Source organism: Nyctereutes procyonoides, unplaced genomic scaffold (assembly GCF_905146905.1).
Source record: "Nyctereutes procyonoides isolate TBG_1078 unplaced genomic scaffold, NYPRO_anot_genome, whole genome shotgun sequence".
Classification (NCBI taxonomy): Eukaryota; Metazoa; Chordata; class Mammalia; order Carnivora; family Canidae; genus Nyctereutes; species Nyctereutes procyonoides.
Window position 1 is genome coordinate 7,411,764 of NW_026575148.1, and position 19,159 is coordinate 7,430,922.

Sequence of the window (19,159 nt, forward strand, 5' to 3'; positions counted from 1 at the left end):
TTAGTATGTACAATAAAAAAAATTAAGTCTGCAGACAGCAAAAGTTCAATAGTAACAATAATCACATAATTATAACTTGCTGAAAATAATTATGGTTGCTTAACTGTGGCTAAAAAAATTTCTCATAATACTGTAACATATTTTACTTCAAAAAAGGTAAAAAAATGCCATTATTCATGATTTTGGGGGAAAACTACTCTCAATAAGTATATCTAAATTATTTTTAAATAAATCAGGAAAAGATAACTCAAATTTACATTTACTAAATTTATATTTAGTCATGAAGTTCACAAAGTACGAGTGACCTTATATTGAGGCACAAGTTAAATTTTAAGAGATTAAATATAATAGTATGTAAGAAGAATATTAGATTTTCTTGCTGAATCAACAAGAGTACTCACCCCTTGGAGCCCTTGGAACTGAATCGAAGGTCGAAAAGGAATTAAATTCTATTAAAAGAAATATAAGAAACAAACAGGTCAACCTTGTTAATGTGTCACAGAACTAAATTTTTAAACTTTAAATCTGTGCATCTGGTCAGTGCTATAGTCTATGGAAATATCTTTTCATTACGTAATTACCTAGGTTTATATATTATCATATTAAGATGCCTTAATTAGAGCAAGATCATCTTGTTGACATTTCTCTGAATACGCAACCACAGGTATATTTTGGAAGTGTACTCAGGTTTTTGAAAATGATGCAATTTGGCAAAAAAAATGATTAGTATATTAATTAAATGTCACATTAAAACACATTCTTGCTTAGTTTCTTTCTTTCTTTTTTTTTTTGCTTAGTTTCTTAATAGGTTTTTAAAAGGGTAGGGGGAGGGAAGAGATAATTGGGGGAACTTTACAAAACTCTAAAAGGATACTATAAATAGAAAATTAAAGTACTTGATAATGAACTGTGGTTTTCCAGTCCAGATTCTCACATTTTACCACAGGTTAGTTTCTAGTTGAGGGTCAAACAGGTTACCAGTTTTCTTACAAGATTTTCACCAGGAGAATATAATTTTTGAACGTTTTATTTTATAACAAGCTTTGCCCTCTTCATAACTTTAATATTTTATCATAGAGTTATGTATTTAGAAGAAATGCTGTAAGTATCTGCCATAATCCCAGTCATGATTTCCTGTATAGAAAGTCACCATTATGTTTCTCTATGAGAATGCTTTTTCCAAACTCCTTTGAGGCTGGTTATAATTTCCTCTCTGACTTTCTGCAACTCAGAAGCTGTCTTAAGTTCACCACTGGAATTTGAAATTCTTCATCAATTTCAATTCTTCTTGGTCAAATGCTAACTTTTCTCAATTTTCAAATTGCTCACTTCTCTGTCATTATCACAATTTCCTTCTACGCAGTCCTCTTAGCTCTTGTACCATGCCTTTCATTTCAAAAGCTAGTGTCCTTCACTTTGCTCTTTCTAGATCCACTCCCTCCTGGAGGCTCACTTCACCTGTTTGATGATGACTTTGAATCTCTGCTCTATTTCTCAACTCCCTTTCTCCACAGCCAAGTACTTATTACTATTACTGTCTAGGGACACTTTGCATTCGAAACTCAACAACAGCAAAACTGGCACCCCTCCCTCAACCAAAATGGCATCTCTCTCATACTTTTCTGGCAAGTGTACTTCAATCTTCTTGGCTCCCCAGGGTCACAACTTTAAATTTAATTAACAGTCTGTTTTTCCTTTCCCCCAACCATATTCTATTAGGCCATTCATTACACAATGCTAGAATTAGCAGAATTCTGAATCATAGATAATACAGCCAAGGCCTACCCCCCACAGGCCATGTGTCCCATTAATAACTAAGCTGGGACCAGAACCCAGGACTCAATCCTCCTATTCTGCGAAGCCGTTTTCTTTTACCTTGTGCTCTACACCATCTGCTCCGGGAGATTCAAGAGTATGGAGGCCTACTCCTTCATGCCAGAGTTCACATTTTAGTTGAGGAACATGTGAGAATGATTAAATACGAGGCTAAGTGCTACTGGGAGGTGCAGAAAGAATTCTCAAAAGGAAGACTATGGGTTAGAGGAAATACTAGAAAAGCCAAAGGGCTTATGGAAAAGATGGTCCTTAGAAGCAATTTTGAAAAGACAAACTCCAGGGAAAGGGAATGCCCTGAGCCAAAAAGCAAGGAGACAGAAATAGACGCTGTGTGAGCAAAGGGCAGGTCTGTGTCTGTGTACAGATTTCTTTCACACTTGAAACACAACACAAAGGATGAGAATTGGACCTGGCGATCCCTGCCTAATCTTTCCTTGACCTCAAAATTTGTCTTCAGTTTTAGTTTCTATACACTACAGAATAAATAGGACAGTAATTTAAATTTTAGATCTCAGGATTTCAAAAGGTTTATCACCCTGTGAAATAACCCTGCCCTAATCTCCTCCATTACCCCCTTAGGGATGGCCTTTAAGTCTTGCCTTTGACGTGATCAACAATTGGAGGGCCTTCTAATTTTTGGAATAACAAAGTGAGCTGCTGAAAGAAGTGTTTCAGGGAAAGCAGCTCTTTCCGTCATGTGTAAGAAAGAGGGAAAGAGATGGATTGGGGCTAGGGAAAAGGATTAGACATTAGCTCCAGCGGATGCTTTATTTAGAAATACTCTAGTGATAAGGCCTAAATTAGTATGATTTTATCCAGCGCAAACAGGAGGTGGGGGAATAGGCTGACTTTCTCAAGAAAGAATGATAAAATGTGCTGAAAGCTTGAGTATCAGGCATCAAAGAAAAATGAAGCAGAGGTGGCTTCATGGCTCTGAATCATCATTTTTGGCAAGTCAGCTCCAGATTCCCTCAAATTAGGCTCTTAGTCTCTATTTTGAAAACCTCTGGACTGTTTCAGGCCCCTATCACTGAGCACCTAGATAAAGGCCTTCCTTCCTCCCCTCAATTCCTTCCAAATACTGCCCATTGTTCAAAGAGCTAACAGAGCCTCTCTCGGATACCATCCCAGCATGTCACACAGGCTGCAGTGGGTTCCATCAAAGCCAACCAAAGCCGTCCACGTGACAGGACTAACCAAATTCATCTTCTACTTCTTTCAACTGTGCCTCAGCTGTTGTTAACCCTTTTTGTTATGTAAACATTTTCCTTTTTTTTTTTTTTTTAAGATTTTACTTTTAAGTAATCTCTACATCCAATGTGGGGCTCAAACTCACAACCCCCAAATCAAAAGTCGCATGCTCCACTGACAGAGCCAGCCAGGCACTCTTTCCTCTATTTCTACTTCCCTTCTTTCCTTCAAGCTGGTATGCCTTCTCAAACACTATTTTGTCAATTCATACTAATAACTTACTTAACATTCAAGTTTAAGATCAGTTTCTTCAGGTAGGCCTTCCTTTGGAAAAATCAGGAATCAAAGGCTCAATGTGTTTAAGGCAGGTAAATGTTAAAGAGACTGATGTAAAAGCAACAAGGACTGGCAAGTACCTGGAGAATAAATGCCCACCTGAGAAAGGATTCAGATTTTAAAATATTAAACCTTTCACAGCCAAACCAAACATGGATACCACTATTTTGCTCTCACCTATGCCCACTTTGAGTTAACTCTTGTCAGCTGCTGTTTTTCCAGATGCCTGTCTAGGATTCCACTACACTGGAGGTGTATTATTTTCATAGGTTGTCTTACTCCTAGTTATTATGACACAGAGGAGTCTAACACATATTTAACTTAAAGTATTTATCTACATTATGCTCATCTAAAGAAAAAAGTGATTGTAAAATCATTCTGGCCATATTCTTTTTGTACTACTTTATAGCAGCATATTACTATATACATATACTTTACACATTACTATTCATGGTTGTAGACAAAATAATACAACCACACTTCACTTTAGTTTAGGGACTTGTAAGAGTAGCTTTGACTTTAACCAGATTTTTTTGTTTCAGGACTTGAATTTAGAATCTAACCTTCCAATATGCTTACAGTTCTATCTCTGTTGTTTGATTCCTCAACAGAAATGATCATTTTTGTTTACATAGTTTTGTAATGTACAGGGCATTTTTATATCCATTGTCTCTAGTGAGCCTCCTAAAACCAGTCCTGGATGGTAGGAAGGCATCATTATCACCCATTTCAGAGGGAGATAAACGAGTCTCTAACAGGTAAAGGGTATTGTGGAGGAACATCAAACTAGTGATTAGGAAAGCTGGACTTGAAAGCCCGACTTGAAAGCCAGCCTCCGAAGTCCTAAACACAGAACACTTTCCTTTCTTGCCTCTGTAACAGGTTACCTCACAGTGCTGAACATTTAAAAGTCCTTAAATGCTCATTCAATTCTGGCATTTTGTTTCTTTTTCTTTTTTGGGGGAGTGGGGGAGCATTTTGTTTCCAAGGAAAATGAATTTCAAAAAATGATTACAATTTCCAGGCTTCAGTTTCTGATTAAATAAAAACTAAACAATAACTTTTTTTTTTTGCTTTAAGGATCATGTATAAGGAATATGTATGTTATCATTCTTCATTTAAAAAGTAATAAAACCCTCTCTATGGAATAGTTATGCATGCTTAGCCAAATAGGACATACATACTAAGATCACTGTTACTAAAAAACTCCTTTAAGATTATCTGACAACCCAGAAGAGAAAAATACATGAAAGTCCAATGCTTCATTGATTTTAATCCCAATTTTAGACAAGAAGATGTTACTAGTTCTAGAATGCTTTAAAAATGCACAAGAGACAGCTAGAACTCTATACCACTTATTATGCATCTGACCACTGTGTTAATGGGATAGCTACCAGGAATTCTGAAAGTCAATACCAATATGAGCAAATGTTTCATGCATGTTAGCTCTTTGTCTAAATGTTCTTTAGTCTAAACATGACCTCAACTGATCATATATATATATATTTAATTCAATTCTAAAAGATAATGTAATTACAGGTGATAAGGACCCGTATTTTAAAATAAATGTTTGACTTACTAAGTACATTCCTATTACAAATGAGTTTCAACAAGGGCTTCAAATTTTGATTTTTAGCTTTAATTAAATATTGCACCAAATAGCTCCTTTGAAGATCAAGTAATTCTAGAGTTTAACTGAATAGTAGTTGAGCTCTAAGTAAGATAGTGATCTAGTATCTTCATCCAGCAAGAAACACAGCACAGACTGAATGAAACTGACTAGGGAAACTCCTTTTGACAAATGCTTCAACAACCTGATAAAGGTGTTTTGTAGTCAAAAGGTTCTGTTCAACTCTTAGTTGTTTCACTGTTATTAGAGTTCCTTGAATTAACTCTCTGATCTCTTAGGAAATATAAGACATTCTTAAGCATAGAAGTGTGGGCAATACTAAAATGCTCAAAAGTGTCATTACACTTTTCACATTTGCCATTACAAGCCAATTCTACTGCAACAAAAATTGCTCTATGACCAAATAAATCTATGTCCATTTATTTCCAGAAACTATTCCTCACAATGTATCAGGACTATAAAAGTAATTTACTAAGTAATGCTACTAAGTAATCTCAATTTTGCTGAGTAATAATAATTTCTGACATGATAGTGGAAGAGAAGGAGCAGAGTTACGGTTTTCTGGGGTTGAATAAAGAAAGTTACTTATTCTATGAAAGTTGTTTATAACTATCTCTTGAATATTTACATATTACTCATCTATGTAGACAAATATATGATTTACTTTTTCTTTACCAAGCACCACTGGTTATATGAATATACAAACATAACAAATAGCATTCTGGGCCTAGAAGAGAGTCTCTTAAGAAACACATTATAGAGATCTAACTTCATCCCCTCAGATTAGGTACATACTTGATACATCTTTAGTTTTTCTTCTTAGCCCATCATGGAACTCTGACTCAACTCAAAGTTAACTTCAATTATTTAATCAATCAATAGGCATTTATTAAGTAGTATTTATCTGAACGCCTAAGTTGCATTTTAAATCATGATCAAGATAGTGCAAAAAATTTCCAAAGTCAAATATAATTTTGGAACTTTGCCAAAACCCAGAAAACTTTCTAGAAATGGTAATGGTTCAAGTGACTGCTTTAAGTGGAATTGCTTCTTACTACTTAGTTACTATTTACTGAATGCTTAAAACACGTCAGGCACTATAATCCTTCTTACTATCACCTCCAGGAATTCTGAGATCACCTTTGTGATTTCAATTCTCTGCTAAGCCCCAGGAATTACCAAAGGTTATACAGCTAGTAAGTAGCCTGGGACTCAAACCCAGTCTCAATTTAAGAAATGTGGTGTTTTTTTTTTTTTTTTTTAAGAAACGTGGTCTTAACCACCACTTTACAAAGCTAGCCTCTCCTGCCACTCTTTAACAATGGTTATAGAAAATGTGAAACATCTGAAAGTTAGAAAACTAAGAATTCATAAGAACTGATAAGCACTAACAGCTTTTTTTGGTTTGCACTACAGTTTAAGGATACTATCAAGTACTTGAATTTGTTGTCACTTACACAAATAATAAAAAGTATTTATTAGTTTCCTTGGGATACAATTTGTATAAAAATCATTTCTTTCTTAAAAGATTTTAAGAACTTGTGGTTGTGTTTTTTTTTCTAATTTAGAAAGTCATTTTATTGTTTTTAAAGACTTAACCTGATAGAGAAACCAAAGACCACTTAATAATTATATTTTAACCAGTGTAATTAAAACCTATCTAGGTAGGGAGAGAAGAGGCAGAAAATAAACTGGAGCAAAAGCAGGAAATAGTGCAGGAAATCAGACACTTGCTCCTAGAGAAATCAAATATATTTAGCCCTAGTCAAAAGCTAGCTACATTCTAAAGTAATGTTTAGAATGATAGCATGCATGTAAAAGTTATTGATAAATGATAATCAAAGCTACCTTAAACAGTATCTCCTTCTTTGCCCCAATATTTTATTAAATGCCAAAAAAGAATCACTAGGCTTCACAAAATCTAGTACTTTGCTTCATTAGTCAATCCTGCCTCACATATGAGAAACGTCTCTACAAATTTGGAAGAACCAGATTAAAGTGAATGTGCAATAAAGAATAATGTCTTTCTAGTCATTATAGCATAGAAAAGACTCCTAGTCTCTTGAGTCATAGAGTACGCAGAAAAGAATGAAATATAAAAGGATTCCGAAAACAGTAGTGAGAAAAGGTTAAAATCTGATTTACTTAATATAATCCTTGTTTTGAGAAAAACTGTAGCTATCTGATGAGGCAAAAAAAAAAAAAAAAAATATATATATATATATATATATATATATATATATATATATATTAGTTGCTGTGACCCAGGCTTGTTAAAACAACAATACTTGAAGCCTAATATCCCACCTTTTTTTTTCTTTTCTGAGAAAGCTTAATGTAGGCTTTGTGACTATATAAAAAGCTCACATGTCAAATCTGACTATAAATGCAAATAAAGATTTTTCTTGGGATCATGATCTCTAGAACACAAGGAGAAACAGTAAAAGGAACTTGGAATGGAAGATTTATTTTTAAAGTAAAGAAATTCATAAAATAAACCATCTAAAACCTTTTTACAGGGACGCCTGGGTGGCTCAGTGGTTGAGCACCTGCCCCTGGCTCAGGGCGTGATTCGCAGTCTCAGGATCCGATCCCACATCAGGCTCCCTGCATGGAGCCTGCTTCTCCCCCCGCCTCCCCCCCCCCACCCGTGTCTCTCACGAAAAAATAATTTATTTATTTATTTATTTATTTATTTATTTATTTATTTATTTATTTATTTATTACAAATGGAGCCATAAGAAGGTTCGAAACCAGGAACCTGCATGATCATACCTAATGTTTTAAAAAGATCACTGGCTGCTGTGTAGAGCACACACTATGGGGTTAAGAATGGAAGTTTGGAGGCTAGCTGCAAGTCTATGGAAGTCCTTGAGAGAGAATGGTGGCTGGGACTGAAATATTTGTGAAGGATGGGGTTAGATTTTGGATATTTGGAGATTCACAGGACTTGTTGATAGATCAGTAAGAAATGAGGAGACAAATCAAGAATTACTAGCCAATTACTACGCAACTGGTGACAGGTGCTGCCAATTAGTGAGATGGGGAACACTTCTGAAGATATAAGGTTTGAGGAGTGAAATCAAGAACTGTGTTTGGATTTGTTAAGACTGAGATGCCTGTTAAACTTTGATAAGATGAAGTGTTGGAAAAAAAGTGCCAGGAGCTAGAGGAAGGTCAGAGCTGGAGATCAATATTTGGAAGTCATTAACATATAGATGACATTTAAATCCATAAAACTAAATGAGTTCACCTGGAGAGAATGAATAGCTAGAGAAGGGAGCTGGGATCTCCAACATTCAAAGACCAGTCAAAAAATGAGGATGGTCAGCAGAGGAGACTTGAAAAATGGGCAGAGACGCAGGAAGAAAATCAGTCAACTGTTTCCGTAACAGGAAGCAGTGGTTAACAGATTGGAATGCTGCTGAGGTCAGGTAGGGAGGAACAGAGAGAGGACCAATGAAGGGACCTAGTCAGGTACAATCTCAAGAGGTGTGACAGAGACAACCTAGAGTGAATTGAGCAGAGGATGGGAGGTAAAGAAGTAGACACTGCTTTTCAAACACATCCTTAAAACATAATCCTTCTCTCTTTAGGTGTACCCTTGAACGAAGACTTTACTGCAATTATTTATTCACAGATCTGCCTGTTTGTATTAAAGTACAAGCACTTTCTTGATGGCAGGGACCATCCAGGACTTACTCAGCTTTTTATCTCTAGTGCATAGTTCTATGCCTGGCACATGCCAGAAAATTACTAAGTGTTTGCTAAATGAATAAATGAATATTTGGCAGTTATAATTCTGACTCTTACCTCTTAATCTTAAAAAAAAAATCTTAAGATACTCAATTGAGTTTCTACTACATGTATATGTTTTCTGGTTCTGAGGCATCATGATTTCTGATAATGGAAATCAAAAGCAATGATACGAAGTAAAAGTTATTTTTAAACATGCCAACACTTAAGTTTCTAGGTAAGCATATCTAGATCCTTAAACATCTCAGTGAATCTTATCAGTAAATTTAAGCCTGGCTTCACCTTTGAATAAGTGGAAATTCTTCTAGACAAGATTATCTCCAAGGACCCTGCAACCATACCTAGTCCATTAAAATGTATATGTATAACCAAAGCTTTATGAAGTCACATTTTTTTTTGTTTAATTTTTCCCAATGAAACTAACAACAAAAAAGAGAATCGAAACACCAAAACAGAAATGGAAGAAAAGGGGAAGTGAAGACATTGCCTCCTTCAAGGCCTCCAAAATAATTTCAAAATGATGTTGGAAATGTAAATTCAGGTACTTTATACAGTGTTAATGTTTCTAGTCACTAGGGACAGAAAACACAGGTCTGATCTTCATGTTATAATCAAATTATATTTTCACATTATCTGTGCTTGATGATGGTGTTAATTGCAATTTATAGAGGTTATTAAATAAAATCTTTGAAAATATAAACAAAAAAAACTCTGCTCAAAACCAAAAATTTCTCCCACTTAATAATTTCAGTTTCCTCCCAAATATCACCAATCCCCCCAAATTTCCATTCAAATGTCAAAGTTTATAGGATATGTGAAAAATTTAGCACTGTTCTAGTCTAGTGTCAGACTCCTGAATACACTTCTTAAATATAAAACACCTAATCAAATCTAAGTCTCTTGGTCACCAAACAAAAGATTAAACATTTACTAAAATGGTACTCATCTTCTCTGTGCCCACCTCACTCTCCCAACTACTTCTGATTTCCCCTTTTTCTACCAAGAATACCTGTAGTCCTGAGGGCTAGAAATCTCAATTCAATCTTATTCCTTTAAAACCTGTTAAAGTCTATAGACTGTATTCATCTCTAATGTCTTCCATAAGCATCCTAGTTTACTCTGGCCTGGAGCACATACTTCATCCTAACTTGTCTACTTCCTTCCAGATTCATGTTCTATTTATCATGCAACACTGAGGCCAGGATAATCCTAAAACACAGCTCAAATCTCTTTATATTTCTATTCAGTGTCTTCCCAGTGTTGACAGAATAAAATTTAACCTTCTGTAATTTCCCTTTCCTCTCTTAAATTCAACTATATTTTTCTCCTATATTAACTTCAGGTTAAGTAGAATATGGTATTCCTTGGAATTCCTCAGACCCTGCTGTAACTTGTCTTTTTTTTCCTGCTGTAACTTTTCTAACGCTGTCCTTCCCTCTGCTGGAATTGTAGTCCCCCACCTAGTCCTTGCCTGCTAAAATCTTGCAAATATCCTTTAAGACGTGAGGATGCTTTTTAGACCAATAATATATAGGATCCCCAATAAGAAAGGACATTTATACCATTTGTCTAACTAGTTACTATAAAACCAGCAGCCAAATGCTCTGACTATAGAGTTCAATTCCGGGTGCTAATTTGACTCATGAATTTTAAGGAGCAGGCAGCCTAATTAATTATAAGATTCTCTCTTCTTATAGCCTATATTAAACTGCCAGCCACGGAAATGCTAGATTTGGCTTTTGTTGGCAAAGTATTAGTGAAGGCTCTTAAACTCGTTTTTCCTAAATATTTAACAGGGCTCTCAAAGGCTATAATGCCATGACAGAAATTATAGATAGGTAGGAAGAAAGAGAGGGTGGGAGCAAAAGAAAAGAAAGCAACTTTCCTTGGTAAATTTGAGCTGAGTTATGTCTTTTTTTTTTTTTTTCCAGTTTCAATTTGGCTCTGGAAATATGGCCATTAATTACCGTATTCTACTCCAGACCTGCTTTTCTACATTTTTGCCTTAAGTCATGGAAAATGTAGTATGGAACTGAGATATGCAAGACAGTCAAATGTGGGGTTATATACACATCGTTTTCTTTATTCTAAAACTTAGCTGATCTTAAATGTACAAATGCCCAGATCATCACATTTCAGGGACATCTTTTCAAATACTCCAAATACATTTGGCCCAGTGGGCAAATACCTGACCTGGACTCTGGTGCCAGGCTCCTGAGCCTCTCTGTGGTCACTGAAAATTGTTAAAAATGACCCAGGATTGGTTCAGCTGAAATTCTAATTTTCCTCTGTTGGCTTTATCACAACTTACCTAGTAAGCACTATGAGCACTGCCTTCATGATTTTTTTTTTTTTTACAAGTGCAAATGGAGCAAATGGAAAGGCTGGATCTGGTGATTGTCTTCCATAAGCTTTCCTGTAAATCATTCCAAGAATTCTACGCCCCTTTCCTTTTAAACTCTTTTCTTGAACATGTTCCAATCCTTCACATATGTTCTTTCTTTCTCCTTCCAATTCGGGTGCCAAAGTTCCCTGTCTATCTTTTTAGGCAATCTGGCTACTGCTTTTCTCTGGGAGGAGCACTCTTCTTTGCACTGAGCACCTGATCATTTGAATAAAAATTTCAAACACTTAACTGCAACACGAGGTACAAATTTGACTTTACTCAATGAAAAGCATGTAAAATCAAGTTCAGCCTGAAGATGGGTCTAAGGTAGAAGTCAGTAAGATTAATGTTTTAAACTTAAACCTGGTAACAATCAAAAAGTGCAAGAAAAACAATGTGATGATGCAAACCTCTTTGTTTTGGTTAATAAACATGTCCTATGGCAGTGGCAATTCTGTGCTGGCAGGTCTGGATCCTCAAGTAATGCCTTAAGAACAGGGTCTTCTATATTTATAATGCAGATTATTGAACACATACACACTCAAAATTGAGGACAGGCAGAAAAATGGGAGATGAGAAAAAAGTTTAAGGTAGGAGTCTTTTCTATGCCTTAAACCATAAATATAAAATCAAATGCTAAAAAGTTCACCTGGTAGAAAGACCAGTTAAGAGGAAATCACCTGCCTCATGACTTGTGGAATCAGTGATTTTAAAAGATCAAGTAACATACAAACGGAGCTATTGTGAAGGGCAGTAACTTGGAGGTTTAGGCTTTGATTGGAAATAATATCGGGCAATACTGGGAGTTTTTCATGCAAAATTAAATGTAAGTGTATTTGTACAAAATTTCAAAACACTGTCATTTTCCTAGAAGACACTTATCAAAGAAGGAAAATTCATTTAAAGCTAATAATTAGAGTTGCCAAGAGAATATAACAGACACCTTCTTAAACACATCCGCTTTCTGATTTTAGTCATGGGGAATGTAAAGTCCCTGCCAAACACACCTATGCAAGGGTTTTTATGTAATAGGTAAACATGATGATATTATTTGAGCCACCATCTTCGAAACAGACTAAATATTAAAAAAAAATAATTTGACAGGCTCAGCAACGACAGAATTTGATAACAGTTTGATATTTTTTCTTACTATAAACGTCAGAATAAGCCAGCTACACATTACTGAATTAGCTAAAATATATTGTAGAATCAAGAGTTTTAATTTTAAATACAGTTTTAGGATACATTTGGAAGAAATATGTAATTATAGTAATATATATTCACTTAAAGTATGCAGCGCTTATACAGACCACGCAATCACAAACATCAATTTAAGATGAATATAAAGTTGTAATTTGTAACTTTATTTAGCAACTTTCCTCTCATTTAAAATAACCTGTCTACAGTTCAAAAAAAAAAAGTAGCTTTGTAATATATACTAGATATCTGTATTATTATGCCTAAATTTACTTTCCATTTAACACTTTTTAATATACGATCAATTTGAAACTGTTTCCGCATTCATATGGGGTGGAAAACAACTTTTAGGAGATACTTACTCCAATTCTAACTCCCATTCTTGGACTCACAATTTCTCCTCTCTCCCCTACCCCTAATCCCTGTGTTGAAAGATTTTCAAGATAGCATTTTTCGTTTCTCTAAAAATAGAAAACTTGAATGATGATGGTCAATTAGATTTGATTGTCTTTTGAAACAGTGAGGAATTGTTTCCAACTGAAGATTCTGTTTCTATGTACCATAATAACCTCATATACCAGTTAAATTAATTATATCTAAAGAACTTTTGCATTCTGCTTAAATCGTAGTCTACTAAAGTCCCCAAATTTACCTCCCTGAAATCTTAGGTCAAGCGGATTAATTTAGAAGAGTAAATCTAGTGGGCAAAGTAATCGGAGTAAAAATAACTTTGATGCATAATTTAGGAAACTGTTGAAATTTCTGGCTCTTAGAAAGTCATCCAAATATGAGGAATAACAGTCATAACTTTGCACAGGCCAAAGTCAGTTGAAGGCCACCTGTCAAGCATTAACCTTCCTATCTGAGCACAGGAATGGTAGGGACAGTTTTCTATGAATATTAAAGCCCAAAAAATAAAATAAATAAAAAAAAATAAAGCCATTTTTCCTCAAGAGGGAATAGGCTTGACCACCAGAAACTTCTTCCCATTTGGCCAATATATTGCCAACGTATTTCTAAACAGCTGCTACAATTTCAAGTCCTGGGTCCTACTTCTGATAAGAGCGTAAGGTATAAAAAAAACCAAGTAAGTTATCTTCGTATTGGAAGATAAAAGCTTAGCCAGATGCTTACTGCTGGCAATTCCATGATGGGAGAGCCCTGGTCTGGCCTGAGCCAGGAGGAAGGTCACGGAGAACACATCTGTAGGAGACTTAGCTGAACACACCAGAGTAAGTATGAACACTGCAGGCCCCTGAAAGGTCCCTCATTTATTTTCCTACAGCCTCTTCCCACTTCTCAACCACCTGGGATTAATATTCTCACCCCAATTCCCGCTTTTCCAAGACCCTTAAAAAAAGTATTTTGTAGCTGAAATGACAGTGAGGTCTGTGGTCAGAAGCTGGTTAAGTCAGAAACAAAGCAGTGTCCAATTGCAAAGGCCCAGTCGGTTTATTTCTTCTTTCTCTTTTTATGTCACTGCTTCTGCCACTAGCTTTTCAGGAGAAAAGGAATGCCAGGACTAACTCTGTCTACCTGGCTCCGCCCTCAGAAAGGTGGAAGGACTTGGAAAAGTCTTCTCCCTTTCTCTTCTCTGCTTCAATACGCAGACTCGTTAATTTGCATGCACAGAGATGGAAAAATATAGTAATGACATTAATCAGCAAAGAGGTAGTTAGGACCAAAAAAAACAAAACAAAACAAAACAAAAAAACCAACAAAACAAACCCCAAAACCCACTGACTTCAGTACCTTTGACTATAAAAAGTAAAAAGAAAAAGAATCAAGAACTAAGTGGTGGGTTGAGAGAGAATTTTTGATCTTCTGTTTCTTGGAAGGTATTGGCATATAAACGTGAGGACTTTTGGAGTCAAAGTATTTTAACCTTAATCCCAAGCATATCGCACTAAAATGTAGAAGGCAGATACGAAGGTAGAAAAACAATTATCTCCTTTGTGGGCCTCAGCCTGGATCACTGAGCACTGGCACATCACTTTCCACGGGCACCATCCCTTCCCATTACGGGTCTCCTCACCGACCTCTTCCCTGCCAAGTAGAACGTCTGTCAATTTTGCTGTCATCAATTGTACAGTTTGCCTTTTGTCCTCTCAAGGTGGTTGGTGACCTACTGTCCCCAGAGATGAATCTCCCTACCCTCCACGTGTCTGTCCGTCTCTGACTGAAAGTTGGCCTTCTCCTGCTGGCTTCTTCCTCTTCAGCCTGTGTGTTTTTCTCTTCACAACCCTGACCTACCTTCTTCCCAGTGTCATTTCTTCCCACGCCCTCCCTTTGGAACTGGCAAGCTTATCTCTCCATCTTGCAGGGCTGAGTTTCTCTCCATTGTCTGCGTCTCTCCTTCTGCTTGCCTATCTGGCCTCCCCCATATGGGCCTTCCACTCCATGCAGGTCCTGATCTCTCCCCGGCAGGTGTACCTGTCTGGGAGCAGTTACTGACATACGCAGTTTTGCATTTCTATTTCCTTGCGTTCCTATTACCGGGTGCACATGCACTCCCCAGTCCCAAATGAGGCTTCTTGCCTGGATTTCTCAGTGTGTCGGAAGGTACTCCCCCCCCCCCCCGCCCCTGTGCATGAACGCCTCCCTCTCCCCCCAAGTCTGAGTGTTTTCCACCTTACACTTTTCTGGTGGATAACATACGGGCCCACTCAATTCTGAGTGCCCTCCTGGGCAAGTTCACCTCTGCGCGCCTCTTGTATGTACACCTTACACCCTCAGGAGTCCATGTGCCTCCCTCTGCGCGCAGGGGGCCTCTCGAGAGGAGTCTCCCTTCACCCAGCTTCACAAGCTCCCACTGAAAACCACCAGGTTTCACACCTCTCTGGCAGCTCTGCTTCCAAAGCCGTCTTCCTTCTATGCATTTAAAGTACCTGGCACTAGTGGGAGCTCAACAGATGTTAATTCCGTTCTCCACTTTTTATCTGAATAACTATGTGAGTCTGCGTCTGGGTGTCCCTCTGTGCCTGTTTCAGTTAACTGAAGCATGTTGTCTCGGTATGGACTGGACTGTCAGTGTGGCCCGTGGGGTGGTTTTTGGTTTTTTGTTTTGTCTTGTTTTGTTTTTTGTTTTTTTTTTCCTCCCCTCCGACTGTCCCTCCTCTCAGTTGTAAACGTTACCGATCTCTCATCGGGTCTCTATCCCTCCGCTTTATACATCCAGACGCTTCATGTCCGTAAGCGGCTCCCCCAGGCACACTGGGTCGTGGCGTGTCTTCTCGGGTCTCTCCCTACCCTCCTCCCCCGCTTGTTAAATGCCATGTTTTTTTTTTTGTTGTTTTTTTTTTTCCTCCCCCAACGAGAAGACGCGTTTCTACGGTTTGTCCTCCGGCGGCGGCGGCGGCGGCGGCGGCGGCACGCGTGCGTCTCTCGGAGCCCCAGCCGTCCTGGAGCCGTGTTAGGCGTCCGCGGGGGCTCTCCCGAGCGCGGGGTGCACGCGGGGCGCGGGGTGCACGGGAAGCCGAGACCCGGGGCTCTGCCCCGCACGCCGCGGACCCATCCCCTCCCCCCCCCCGTCCTTATTCCTCGCGCCGGGCGGGCGTGAGCCCTAGACACAGCCGGTGTCTGGGTCCGAGGAGCCTCCGCGGACCTTAGTGTCGCTCCCGGGGGGAGCGCGGGGTGTGTGTGTGTGGTTCTCCGGGGCACGGTGCTGGTCCCTCTCCGGGGTCCCCGAGTTTCTGCGGGTACAAGGCGTGCCCCCCGCCCGGCGCTGTACCTGCGGCCCCAAGTCCTTGGAGCGCAAGGTGCGTCCCGCCTCCGCGCACGGGGCTGCCGGGGCCCCCGGGCAGCTCGCGGCCGGCGCAGCGCCCGCCCCCTCCCCCCTCCGTCCCAGAGCGCGGAGTCATCTCCGCCGGCTCTCGAGGGCTCCCCTCCCGCCCCGGGACGCGCAGCGCCAGGAAACCCGCGGGCGCCGTCGGAAAGTCCCGCAGCGGCGGCGCGGCCGGGCCAGGGCTGCGGCTGCCTCGGCCCTGCCGCCAGGGGCCGCCCGCCCGCCCGCCCGCCCGCCTCCCGACGCCCCGGCGCCCGGCCGGCCCGGGACGGCGGCGTCAGCGACCCTGCCCGGCCCTGCCCGGCCCTGCCCTGCCGGCCTCGCCGCCGCCGCCGGGAGCGCCGGGAGCGCCGGGAGCCACGGCTCGGCGGCCCCGAGCCCCGGGAGGCGCGGGCGCCCCGGCCGGCCCGCTCACCTTGCGGCCCTGGTAGGTCTCCAGCGCGCGGATCGCCGTCTCGGTGAGCTTCACATGCAGCACCGTGATGTTGTCCTGTCCCAGCCGCCCGCACGACAGCCCGTAGCGCTGCTCCTCCCGCAGGCCCGCCGCCCCCCCCGCCGCCATCTTAAACTCCCCGGGGTGCCGGCGCCGACGCCGCTCGGGCTTCAGCCTCCACTGCGGCCGCGGCTGCCTGGGCTTCTGCAGCCGCCGCCACAGCTACGGCCATCCCGCTGCTGACGTACTATCATATACTGCGCGCAGCCAGACCTCGGGCTGCCACCGCCGCCGCCGGCCCCGCCCCCGGGCGCTGGCCCCGCCCTCGGGCCCGTCCCATTGGCCGCGCTCCCCCTCGGGACCGCCTTCATTGGCCGCCCTCCACCCTCCCGGGGGCGGGGCCCAAAGTCGCCGGAGTTTCGCTCCCGGGACGGGACGTCCGAGGTGAGAGAGGCTGACGTCGAGGTGACGCGCCAACTTAATCACATCTGACGTCACGCGTGGTCGTCTGGGCTCGCGGGCCGCGATTGGCCAGGCTGGCCCGGGGGCTCCCCCGCTAATTGGGTGCCCAGGTGGCCTGGCCTGGTAACCTGGACTCGGAGCCCCGCCCCCTGGGGGGAGAGTAGTGGAGACCCGGGGGAGTAGGGGAGTCTTCCTGCCCCGCTGGCGCCTGGAGAGGAGGACCCCCCCACCCCGCACCCCACCCCCACCCGCAGAGTGTGACCAAGTAAGCCCTTCGTCCCCCGACGGTCGCGGACGCTTGTGGAGCTTGGTGTGTGCGTGTGAGGCAGGGCGAGGTAGGCGGAGTCCCTGGAGAGCATCTTCTCCAAACTCCATTTAGTGTTGGAGGGCCGGTGACAACGGGGAGCACGCCCTTCTTGGGCGTTTCACCCGAACCTTGAAATTAGCGAGCCGCCCCTAGGCTTTGGGGGCTGCGCTGGAACACGGGGAGCCCCTGAGGTACAGCACCCAAGGCGTACGTGTCTTTGCTGTGCCAAGCACGGCGCGATGGAAAATGTGAACTTCTAGGTCTTTCCCACTGTGTGCCCGGCTCTGACCCCAGAGGGACAAATCCGGTTGCTCCGGGGCTCGCCCCAGGGCCAGAGTTGGGTCTTTTTATGGGATGTGTGGAGTATGATCCTTTCCGAGGACCATTTGAGAGTAGAACTGGGATTGACCTAAATTCAGAGAAACGTCGACACCTGTCGTCCTTCGGTTTCTGCTTGAGCTCTGCTCACTTCACTTGACATGGATGTGGGAAGGCCCAGCTCCGAGGCTCCGCGGAGCGGGCGAGGGCGTGCGGGCCGGGCCGGCGTGGCTAAGCCCCGAGCCTCGTCGGGAGCCCCCTTCAGGCGGTGCTTGCGTGGCCAGACAGGCTTCCTGTCGGGGAGGACGAATTAACCAGGTGATGCAAAACACCAGGGAGAAATAAACCATTGGAAGGATCGAAACCGTTACAAGGCAGTGTGTAAAAAAAAAAAAGAAAAAAAATTGTTTCCCCCAGATTGAAACCCTTGCTGCGTTTTATAGGGATTCCCTAGAAAAATGGAAAGGCTTTTAAGCAGTAGTGCCCATCCTTTTAAATTGGGTAGGGCTGAGATTTTCCCCAAAGATCCAAGTGGGAGTTTTTTTTAACGATTCATCCCCTCCTCACCCCAACCCCCCCCCCCCCGCCCTGAATCAATCCCTTCCCCATCCTACAGATACACCACCTCTTGATTCTGCCCCGCGAGCATCGAATGTGTGTAATAGGAATTATAGAACTAATTCTCCGTCCACCGAGTATGGGGTAAGTGGAAACATCTGTATTAGCTGCTGGTTACATCACAGGAGAGCATTTTTTTAAGTTGACAATTTGCATCCACTGGAATTTGCTAGCTGTTAAGACGTGATTAACACGTGTCAATTCCGTTGACTAGAGTGTAAATTACCTTAAATGCATTGACTAAAGAAATTAAGGTTAATTGTCAGGTTTGATCGGTTTGGTAGTGAAATGAAATACGCCAAAAAAAAAAAAAAAAGAAAAGAAAAGAAATAGGCCAGGCAAAAGTCGGTGGAGGCAGGCCCCCCCCGCCTTTTTTTTAATGTTTTATTTATTTATGAGAGACACAGAGGCAGAGACACAGGCAGAGGGAGAAGCAGGCTCCATGCAGGGAGCCCGATGTGGGCCTGGATCCCGGGACTCCAGGTCACGCCCTGGGCTGAAGGCGGCGCCAAACCCCCCAGCCACCCGGCTGCCCTGCCGGAGGCAGGCTTTTAATTGACGTGCTGTCCGGTGAGGTACCGGGGCCGCAAGGGGGTGAGACAGGGGAAGTCCGGCTTTATATTTATTTTTAAAGATTTTATTTATTTTTTTATTTATTCATGAGAGACCCAGAGAGGCAGGCTCCATGCATGGGGCCGGATGCAGGACTCGCTTCTGGGGCTCCAGGATCAGGCCTGGGCCGAAGGCGGCGCTAAAGCGCTGAGGCCCATCCCCACCCCCATCCCCCCGCCCTAAATGCGGGCTTTTTAAGGGAGGGTAAGGGGTTGTGTCTGTGTGGGGTGATAGGTTTTGGGGCGTATTGCTGGCGGAATCGTATTACTGGCGGAATCGGTTTGGGGCGATAA

At 41.9% G+C, this 19,159-nt stretch overlaps 1 protein-coding gene across 1 annotated transcript in view; it reads right to left on the bottom strand.

Annotated features, from left to right (window-relative positions):
* Positions 1-16,806, bottom strand: part of ELL2 (elongation factor for RNA polymerase II 2) — a 70,115-nt gene extending 53,309 nt beyond the window's left edge. Inside the window, exons 1-2 of the mRNA XM_055312791.1 lie at positions 16,532-16,806; positions 402-449 (exon numbers count right to left, since the gene is read on the bottom strand). Coding sequence (XP_055168766.1) covers positions 402-449; positions 16,532-16,678 — 195 coding nt within the window. The 5' untranslated portion in view covers positions 16,679-16,806. The remainder of the gene's footprint in view (positions 1-401; positions 450-16,531) is intronic.
* Positions 16,807-19,159: the final 2,353 nt, after the last annotated feature.